This window comes from Salvelinus namaycush, unplaced genomic scaffold (assembly GCF_016432855.1).
Source record: "Salvelinus namaycush isolate Seneca unplaced genomic scaffold, SaNama_1.0 Scaffold1469, whole genome shotgun sequence".
Taxonomy (NCBI): Eukaryota; Metazoa; Chordata; class Actinopteri; order Salmoniformes; family Salmonidae; genus Salvelinus; species Salvelinus namaycush.
The window spans coordinates 40,171-51,620 of record NW_024058196.1 but is presented as its reverse complement, the minus strand read 5'-3'; the positions used below and the strand labels follow the sequence as shown (position 1 = coordinate 51,620).

The 11,450-nt window shown below is 43.1% G+C and overlaps 1 protein-coding gene across 1 annotated transcript; it reads right to left on the bottom strand.

The window, feature by feature from the left end:
- Positions 1 to 3,983: 3,983 nt before the first annotated feature.
- On the bottom strand, positions 3,984 to 4,782 carry LOC120036755 (zinc finger protein 79-like; the record flags this gene model as incomplete). The annotated part of the gene is made up of 2 exons (XM_038983124.1): positions 3,984 to 4,337; positions 4,414 to 4,782. Coding segments are annotated over 2 exons (498 nt in total), but the record flags the coding sequence as incomplete, so codon positions are not given.
- Positions 4,783 to 11,450: the final 6,668 nt, after the last annotated feature.

Below are 11,450 nucleotides of genomic sequence, written 5' to 3'. Positions count from 1 at the left end.
GTATAGTTTTATCCAAAAATGATTTTATTTGAATGTTTTACCAATTTATTTTCTTCTGAAACTCACTGAAAAACCCTTCCCACAATTATGTAATGTTGGCTCGATGTCCTTTGGGTGCAGTGGAGGCTTCTCAAAGGAGGAAGGGGAAGACCATCCTTCTCTGAGGAGCCTTCACTGCACCCAAAGGACATCCAGCCAACATGACACAATTGTGGGAAGCATTGGAGTCAACATGTGCCAGCATCCCTGTGGAAGGCTTTGGACACTTTGAAGAGTTCATGCCCCGACAAATTGAGACTCTTCTGAGGGAAAAGGAGGAGGTTCCTAGTCCATATTAGGACGTTTATTTATCTCCAAATGTTTGGTATGATCAGTGTACATATATATATAAAGAAAATATTGCATGACCAAAAGCACAATTCTATTTTTGTAAAAATGAGACAAGTGTACGAGCATATGTGTGTTCTCTCATGAACTTTAAGTAGCCTGTATTTGATGTGATATACTCCTTTCGAGACAGGATTGTGTCACGGCACAGATCTGGGGAAGTGGACCAAAACATTTCTGCAGCATTGAAGGTCCCCATCGTCTTAAAAGGAAGAAATTTGAAACCACCAAAACCCTTCCTACTGCTGGCTGCCCGGCCAAACTGAACAATCGGGGGAGAAGGGCCTTGGTCAGGGAGGTGACCAAGAACCCAATGGTCACTCTGACAGAGCTCCTCTGTGGAGATGGGAGAACCTTCCAGAAGGACAACCATCTCTGCATCACTCCACCAAGCAGGACAATATGGTAGAGTTGCCAGACGGAAGCCACTCCTCAGTAAAAGGCACATGAAAGCCAGTTTGCCAAAAGGCACCTAAACAACTATCAGACCATGAGTATCACGTCTGGAGGAAACCTGGCACCATTCCTACGGTGGAAGCATTGGGTTGGCAGCATCATGCTGTGGGGATGTTTTTCAGCGGCATGGACTGGGAGACTCGTCAAGTTCGAGGGAAAGATGAACGGAGCAAAATACAGAGAGATAATTTTTGAAACTTGCTCCAGAGCACTCAGGACCTCAGACTGGGGCAAAGGTTAACCTTCCAATAGGACAACGACCCTACGCACAAAGCCAAGACAATGCAGGAGTGGCTTTGGGAGATGTCTCTGAATGTCCTTGAGGGGCCCAGGCAGAGCCCGGATTTGAACCCGATTTAACATCTCTGGAGAGACCTGAAAATAGCTTTGTAGTGACACTCCCCATCCAACCTGACAGAGTTTGAGAGGATCTGCAGAGAAGAATGGGAGAAACATGAGGCTCCTGCTGCTGCTGTCCTCAAGGGCAAAATGACATATCTTTCACCTAGTTGTCTTTGGGATTCAAACCAGAGATCTTTCGGTTACTGGCCCAACACTAGTAACCGCTAGGCTACCTGCAGCAGGAGCCCCATGTTGACAGGAGAGCCCACCTTTATTTTTCCCTCATTATGAACATTCATATTGGTCAACAGTCAACCTATTGTGTGTATTGAACATTCATATTGGACTGTAGCAGCTAGCTAACTGGCTACCGATCAACCTATTGTGTGTATTGAATATTCATATTGGACTGTAGCAGCTAGCTATCTGGCTACCGATCAACCTATTGTGTGTATTGAATATTCATATTGGACTGTAGCAGCTAGCTATCTGGCTACCGATCAACCTATATTGAATATTCATATTGGACAGCCTTACCTATAGAGTAGCACCACCACCCATCAGCCCATTCTCTTCTTGATCTCAAAGCTGCAGTGTATTGTTGGTATAGTTTTTGATGAATAATAATTCAAATTGTGAAAATAGAAGTGTACAATTTATATATATATTTATTTAATCAACTTTAAGATACTGTTTGCCTCTATGCAGATGTAGAAGCTGAATAGGAATATACATTATCAATAAATAGTTGATTGTTATTTTTTCACATCATACTAAGAATACTGAGCCACAACCTGTAAATGTGACCATACTATTTATTTCAAGCCACACTAAGATGTCACCATACTATACCTTTAAAGCCCCTCTGTCAGATATAAATCATCAGAGTGGGAAACCAACTGACATGGAAACAATGGAGCAAATGTATCACTATCAGAGGGGTGTATTATGACATCATATAGAACTACTCAGACATTCCAAATATCACTTGATTATCAGAGGGGTGTATTATGACATCAGATAGAACTACTCAGACATTCCAAATATCACTTGATTATCAGAGGAGTGTATTATGACATCATATAGAACTACTCAGACATTCCAAATATCACTTGATTATCAGAGGAGTGTATTATGACATCATATAGAACTACTCAGACATTCCAAATCAGGCTTCATCCATATCATGAAGGTGGATATTGATCCAACCATTTCAAAAGTAATCACCGGGCTGATGGAAACAGGATATGCCTGTACAATTTTATTAATGCAGACAGACAATTTGTTAGTTTGTTTTACATGGTGGGTCTTTTTGTGTCAGTAAAAATGTATGAATGAGAAATGGCGATGGAAACTCCTTTATGTGCAAATATTTATATAATAACCATCACATCTCAGTTAACTTGGAGTCACGCGATGATATGTTGTGTGGTCCTCCCTCTACGACTTGGGAACCCATGCAGTTTATTAGGCTACAGATGAAATAAGTTATGAACTTCACAGGGTGGTGAAACTGCATGTGATGAGCTTGATGCTCCTTTCCAATACATTTTGAGGGTCTTATTCTGGTGACATGATGATTGATGCTTGGTTTCCATTTGACAAATAAAATAATATCTCTCTCATCCATAATAATCTCATCATGTAGGTAGCCTACCAGCACTGTATCTGTGAGCTGCTGACTACAGTACACGGGACAAGAGCACGTTTGCTATATAATACAACAGCTTTTTAAAACCTCAGTAGAGTTGAAAATGTGATGGAAACCCATTTAACTTGTATTTTTCATACGGTATATGGGATTTTAACAGCAAAAGTTGTTTTATTTGTCACACAAAGCCTTATGTCTGCAATTAGTCTGTTTGAAAGAAACATTTCTGGTGGGAAAATGCATATATTGTTATGTACATATTTGAGAATATTCACATGAAAATCTGTCGCAAATTGCACGGAAACTTAGCTACTAAGGTGGATATTGATCCAACACCTGCCGCTTATTCAAACCAGCCCACTGGGCACAGACGTCAGTTCAACATCTAGTTTCTATTTACATTTCTTTGAGTCGTGAATTCAACATGAAATCAACACAAAATGTCACCTGTCATTGGATTTAGCTTACAAGTTGGGTGAAAAATAAAGATTCCTGATGTTGACGGCTTTTTACAAATCCAATCAGTTTTCTGCATTGATCAAACATCATCACATGGATTTGTTTTGTTGAAATGACGTGGAAACAACATTTATTCAACCAGTGGGAGGCTTGTAAATGCCCCCAGGAAAGTGGAACAAAGAACTCATCATTGAGACAATGATAAACAGCAATCCGTGGGAGAGTTGTGGTGGATATTATAAAATAAGGATCTGCTGGAATCCAAGTCAAACCAAGATTTTTTATTTCTGAGCTCAGAGAGAATAACAGAGTTACACAGCGCAGTGTAGACAGTCTGAATTCCTGAAGCATTGGGTGATGAGCACATATCTTTATAGTTTCCTGTTCCTGGGCGGGACTTTATTCATACAAGGACACAGGTGCAGCTGGTTTGCAACACAGGATGATACTCCCAGGAACAGTTTCACAAGGTTAGTCACATACGCAGATATGTGGACACATACAATTAACATTTTGCATTACAGAGTCTGTGAACATTTTCATTTCATTAAATCATCAGTGGGCCAACATTGCAAATGTAAACAACGGAACAAATGCATCACATCCAAATATCACTGTATTATCTGTAGTGCTGGAGGAATGACACACAGATAAACACACACATAGTCAGAGTTTAAGAAATGACCATTTAAACACATGGAATCTGATCTACTCTATATTCAAACTGACATACTCCATATTCAATTCATGTTTTATTACAAAAACATATATTTGAGTATACTTTGAACCATTTCATTTAATATGGTACAAACAGGTAAACACATTCTCAGGCAACAATATAAGACAATTGGAGCACTGTGTATGTCCTCTGATGAATTTTAAGTTAATGTGATGTGAAATATAAATTTACACACTAGGAGAGGTAATTATTCTCTCCTGTGTGGATTCGCACATGATGTTTAAGTGACTGTGATGAGTAATATGTCTTCCCACAGTCTGAGCATTTGTAAGGCTTCTCCCCTGTGTGCAGTCTCATGTGTTCCTTCAGCTTCCCTGAAACGCTTTCCACAGTGGGAACAATGGTAAGGCTTCTCCCCTGTGTGTATTCGCTCATGAGCTTTCAGGTTTCCTAAATGGGTAAAATGCTTTGAACACCGGGAGCAGTGGTAAGGCTTCTCCCCTGTGTGCAGTCTCTTGTGTTCTTTCAGGTTTCCTAAATGGGTAAAACGCTTTGCACACTGGGAGCAGTGGTAAGGCTTCTCCCCTGTGTGCACTCTCATGTGTTCTTTCAGGCTTCCTAATTGGATAAAATGCTTTGCACAATGTGAGCAGTGGTAAGGCTTCTCCCCTGCGTGTATTCGCTCATGAGCTTTCAGGCTTCCTGACTGGTTAAAACTCTTTCCACACTGGGAGCAGTGGTAAGGCCTCTCCCCTGTGTGCAGTCTCATGTGTTCTTTCAGGCTTCCTAATTGGGTAAAACTCTTTCCACACTGGGCGCAATGGCATGGCTTCTCCCCTGTGTGTATTCGCTCATGAGCTTTGAGGGTGTCTAACCGCTTAAAACTCTTTCCACACTGAGAGCAATGGTGTGGCTTCGTTCTTATGTGTACCCTCTCATGTCTTTTCAAGCTAACTAACTGGTTAAAACTCTTTCCACAATGGGAGCAGAGGTGTCGTCTTGCTGGTTCGGACGTCTTTGGTTCCTCCAAGGTTGGTTTTCCTCCTGCAAAAGACAGTGTTAATTTTAAGAGATGCCAGAATGAAATCTCCACATGATAAAACTGCCTTGCTGAGGTTTAATCCAAATCACATCCCTCAATATCCTGATGCCAGTTTTCAAACATTTCATAATTTAAAACAAATGATGTAGAGCTTCCTGGTAATAACTGATAATATGTTTACATTACTTATTATTCTTTCTGTTATATAAGTCAGACCACAAAACACTAAACAGTTCTAGAACACTGAAGACACAGACTGGATTCCAATCAGCAGGTGGTTCTAAATACACTGCTCAAAAAAATAAAGGGAACACTTAAACAACACAATGTAACTCCAAGTCAATCACACTTCTGTGAAATCAAACTGTCCACTTAGGAAGCAACACTGATTGACAATAAATTTCACATGCTGTTGTGCAAATGGAATAGACAAAAGGTGGAAATTATAGGCAATTAGTAAGACACCCCCAAAAAAGGAATGGTTCTGCAGGTGGTGACCACAGACCACTTCTCAGTTCCTATGCTTCCTGGCTGATGTTTTGGTCACTTTTGAATGCTGGCGGTGCTTTCACTCTAGTGGTAGCATGAGACGGAGTCTACAACCCACACAAGTGGCTCAGGTAGTGCAGTTCATCCAGGATGGCACATCAATGCGAGCTGTGGCAAAAAGGTTTGCTGTGTCTGTCAGCGTAGTGTCCAGAGCATGGAGGCGCTACCAGGAGACAGGCCAGTACATCAGGAGACGTGGAGGAGGCCGTAGGAGGGCAACAACCCAGCAGCAGGACCGCTACCTCCGCCTTTGTGCAAGGAGGTGCACTGCCAGAGCCCTGCAAAATGTCCTCCAGCAGGCCACAAATGTGCATGTGTCTGCTCAAACGGTCAGAAACAGACTCCATGAGGGTGGTATGAGGGCCCGACATCCACAGGTGGGGGTTGTGCTTACAGCCCAACACCGTGTAGGACGTTTGGCATTTGCCAGAGAACACCAAGATTGGCAAATTCGCCACTGGCGCCCTGTGCTCTTCACAGATGAAAGCAGGTTCACACTGAGCACATGAGCACATGTGACAGACGTGACAGAGTCTGGAGACACCGTGGAGAACGTTCTGCTGCCTGCAACATCCTCCAGCATGACCGGTTTGGCGGTGGGTCAGTCATGGTGTGGGGTGGCATTTCTTTGTGGGGCCGCACAGCCCTCCATGTGCTCGCCAGAGGTAGCCTGACTGCCATTAGGTACCGAGATGAGATCCTCAGACCCCTTGTGAGACCATATGCTGACACATGCACATTTGTGGCCTGCTGGAGGTCATTTTGCAGGGCTCTGGCAGTGCACCTCCTTGCACAAAGGCGGAGGTAGCGGTCCTGCTGCTGGGTTGTTGCCCTCCTACGGCCTCCTCCACGTCTCCTGATGTACTGGCCTGTCTCCTGGTAGCGCCTCCATGCTCTGGACACTACGCTGACAGACACAGCAAACCTTTTTGCCACAGCTCGCATTGATGTGCCATCCTGGATGAACTGCACTACCTGAGCCACTTGTGTGGGTTGTAGACTCCGTCTCATGCTATCACTAGAGTGAAAGCACCGCCAGCATTCAAAAGTGACCAAAACATCAGCCAGGAAGCATAGGAACTGAGAAGTGGTCTGTGGTCACCACCTGTAGAACCATTCCTTTTTTGGGGGTGTCTTACTAATTGCCTATAATTTCCACCTTTTGTCTATTCCATTTGCACAACAGCATGTGAAATTTATTGTCAATCAGTGTTGCTTCCTAAGTGGACAGTTTGATTTCCCAGAAGTGTGATTGACTTGGAGTTACATTGTGTTGTTTAAGTGTTCCCTTTATTTTTTTGAGCAGTGTATATAACCTTCATAGCTTTATGATACAGAATGTGACCTATACACTTCCTTGAACCTAAATTAAGTAAAGAAGTCATTTTGTGTGGAAGTTTCATTTTTACATTGGAGCACATCAGGAACATCTCCCCGTTGTCGATAGGGTCGACACATTCCAAGATGGCGTAGCAGTCGGACGTGTGTTTTGTCTTGTCCCGTCCTGTCCCATGTAAATATTTTTATATATTGTTTTCATTTGGTATATATTGTAATCTCACTTTCCATTTACGGACTGAATTAACTTTCCTGCAACCCGCCTCACCCAATGTGGTACAGATCTGCTATTTTTATACTTTAGAACCGGAACCCCCATCAGAAGCTAGCCAGCTAACTAGCTACTAGCTAGTAGTCAGTTAGCCACTACTAGCGGTCTTCACCGTTAACTCGGACACCAGCCAGCTTCAGCTCGGTCAATACCTGCCAGTCTGCACAGCGCGATATCAACCCAGAGCTTATCGGACTGCTTTTTCTCTACCACATCTCCGGATTCCTACCGCAAGCTCTGAACCTTTACACATCGCAGCTAGCTAGCTGCAATCCGAGTAGCTACTCCTGGCAAACGTCTCTGTCCCGAAGCAAGCACCACTTAGACTTGAACTAGCCTCGAACTAGGCCCATCTCCCAGCTTGCCAAAGTGGTCCACCAGCTAATTCTTGGGCTACAATACCTCTTTTGCCAATTGGCCTGGACCCATTACTGCCGACACGGAGCCCCGCCGATCCATCACGACTGGTCTGCCGACGTAATCGCCCGACATCGCCGAAGACCCATCTGCTAGCCCCTACCCGCTAGCTTTCTGAATCACCATGTCTCCAGCTCGCCTAGCGTAGTAGCGACTACCGAACGGCTCCCTGACACACCTATTGCTGCTCATTGGACCCTATGATCACTCGGCTACACATGCCTCTCCCTAATGTCAATATGCCTTGTCTATTGCTGTTTAGGTTAGTTATTATTGTTTTATTTCACTGTAGAGCCCCCAGCCCCGCCCAACATGCCTTAGATAGCTCTTTTGTCCCACCCCCCACACATGCAGTGACCTCACCTGGGTTAACTGGTGCCTCTAGAGACAAAAGCTCTCTCATTATCACTCAATGCCTAGGTTTACCTCCACTGTACTCACATCCTACCATACCCTTGTCTGTACATTATGCCTTGAATCTATTCTACCGTGCCCAGAAATCTGCTCCTTTTACTCTCTGTTCTGAACGCACTAGATGACCAGTTCTTATAGCCTTTAGTCATACACTTATCCTACTCCTCCTCTGGTGATGTAGAGGCTAACCCAGGACCTGCAGCCCCACTCCCATTCCCCAGGCGCTCTCATTTGTTGACTTCTGTAACTGTAAAAGCCTTGGTTTCATGCATGTTAACATCAGAAGCCCACCCCCCCCTAAATTTGTTTTATTCACTGCTTTAGCACACTCCGCCAACTGAGATGTCCTAGCCGTGTCTGAATCCTGGTTTAGGAAGGCCACCAAAAATCATGACATTTCCATCCCTAACTACAACATTTTCTGACAAGATAGAACTTCCAAAGGGGGCAGAGTTACAATCTACTGCCGAGTTCTGTCATACTATCCAGGTCTGTGCCAAAAACAATTAGAGCTTCTACTTTTAAAAATCCACAATTCAAATCAAAGTTTATTTGTCACGTGCGTCGAATACAACAGGTGTAGACCTTAGAGTGAAATGCTTACTTACAGGCTCTAACCAATAGTGCGAAAAAAAAGGTATGTGTGTGTAGGTAAGTAAAGAAAGAAAATAACAGTAAAAAGACATTTGAAAATAACAGTAGCAAGGCTATATACAGACACCGGTTAGTCAAGCTTATTGAGGTAGTATGTACATGTAGGTATGGTTAAAGTGACAGAAACAAGTCTATCACCGTTGCCGCTTGTTATAGATTCCCCTCAGCCCCCAGCTGTGCCCTGGACACCATATGTGAATTGATTTCCCCCAATCTATCTTCAGAGTTCGTACAGTTAGGTGACCTAAACTATGATATGTTTAACACCCCGGCCGTCCTACAATCTAAGCTAGATGCCCTCAATCTCACATAAATTATCAAGGAACCTACCAGGTACAACCCTAAATCTGTAACCATGGGCACCCTCTTAGATATCATCCTGACTAACTTGCCCTCTAAATACACCTCTGCCGTCTTCAACCAGGATCTTAGCAATCACTGCCTCATTGCCTGCGTCCGTAATGGGTCCGCGGTCAAACGACCATCCCTCATCACTGTCAAACGCTCCCTAAAACAATTCAGCGAGTAGGCCTTTCTAATCGACCTGGCCCGGGTATCCTGGTAGGATATTGACCTCATCCCGTCAGTAGAGGATGTCTGGTTTCTCTTTAAAAGTAATTTCCTCACCATCCTAAATAAGCATGCCCCATTCCAAAAATGTAGAACTAAGAACAGATATAGCCCTTGGTTCACCCCAGACTTGACTGCCCTTGACCAGCACAAAAACATCCTGTGGCGTTCTGCATTAGCATCGAATAGCCAGCGATATGCAACTTTTCAGGGAAGTCAGGAACCAATATACACAGTGTCGTGGAAAATTGCAAGATGATGTTATAATGCTTGTATTGCATTATAATGGTTGTTTTATTCGACAGAAAAGAGTGTTCTGTTAACTATTGTGTGTGTGTTCCACTGAGGATGGGCCTCTATGAGATAGCACTGACAGAAGAGATTTACGATGTCTTTGGGTGATAAAACCAAAATAGTATTCCAGATAACATGAGGTAATGTTTTTGTGCTTTGAAGTACCAGGAACGAGATTAGAACCTCATCTTAGGGACCAAACTGAACGATAATTTATAGCGAATGCTATCTGGCTATGGGATACTCCTCTCTCTCAAGTAAAAGTCTTTCTTTGTGAACTTTTCTTAAGATATGTGGTTCGTCATGTAAATTGAGAGGGGTGTATTTTGGCTTTAAAAGATCTTTGTACTTTTCTGTTGACACTTTCAATGGTTCATTAGAGATAGCGCATCATTGAAAGTAAAATGCTATTGCAAAGCTCTTATTATTAAAGATGTAGTTTAAGTATAACTCTGACTGGTGTGTGAAGTTTGTAACTCTCCTCATTTGGTAAAGTAGAAATATGCCACCACAACAGTCAGTTAGGAAAGCTCAGGCTAGCTTTTTCAAATAGAAATTTGCGTCCTGTAGCACTAATTCCAAAACATTTTGGGACACTAAAGTCCATGGAGAATAAGAGCACCTCCTCCCAGCTGCCCCCTGCACTGAAGCTAGGAAACACTGTCACCACCGATAAATCTACAATAATCGATCATTTCAATAAGCATTTTTCTACGGCTGGCCATGCTTTCCACCTGGCTACCCCTACCCCGGCCAAAAGCTCTGCACCACCTGCAGCAACTTTCCCAAGCACCCCCCCCCCCCCCCCCCCCCCACCCAAATCAAGACAGCTGATGTTCTGAAAGAGCTGCAAAATCTGGATCCCTACAAATCAGCTGGGCTAGACAATCTGGAACCTCTTTCCCAAAATTGTTGCAAACCCCAACTATTACTAACCTGTTCAACTTGTCTTTCGTATTGTCTGAGATTCCCAAAGATTGGAAAGCTGCCGCGGTCATCCCCCTCTTCAAAGGGGGAGACACTCTAGACCCAAACTGTTATAGACCTATTCCCATCCTGCCCTGCCTTTCTAAAATCTTTGACAGTCTCTATGGGGGTGACACAGGGTTCAATTTCTCTGTATATACAGTTGAAGTCGGAAGTTTACATACACCTTAGCCAAATACATTTAAACTCAGTTTTTCACAATTCCTGACATTTAATCCCAGTAAAAATTCCCTGTTTTATGTCAGTTAGGATCACCACTTTATTTTAGGTGTGAAATGTCAGAATAATAGTAGAGAGAATGATTTATTTCAGCTTTATTTCTTTCAACACATTCCCAGTGGATCAGAAGTTTACATACACTAAATTAGTATTTGGTAGGATTGGCTTTAAATTGTTTAACTTGGGTCAAACGTTTCGGGTAGCCTTCCACAAGCTTCCCACAATAAGTTAGGTGAATTTTGGCCCATTCCTTCCTGACAGGGCCAAAATTGTAATTGAGACAGGTTTGTAGGCCTCCTTGCTCGCACATGCTTATTCAGTTCTGCCAACAAATATTCTATGGGATTGAGGTCAGGGCTTTGTGATGGCCACTTCAATACCTTGACTTTGTTGTCCTTAAGCCATTTTACCACAAATTTGGAAGTATGCTTGGGGTCATTGTCCATTTGGAAAACCCATTTGTGACCAAGCATTAACTTCCTGACTGATGTCTTGAGATGCTGCTTCAATATATCCACATAATTTTCTTTCCTCATGATGCCATCTATTTTGTGAAGTGCACCAGTCCCTCCTGCAGCAAAGCACCCCCACAACATTTATTTATTTATTTTTTATTTATTTCACCTTTATTTAACCAGGTAGGCAAATTGAGAACACGTTCTCATTTACAATTGCGACCTGGCCAAGATAAAGCAAAGCAGTTCGACACATACAACAACAC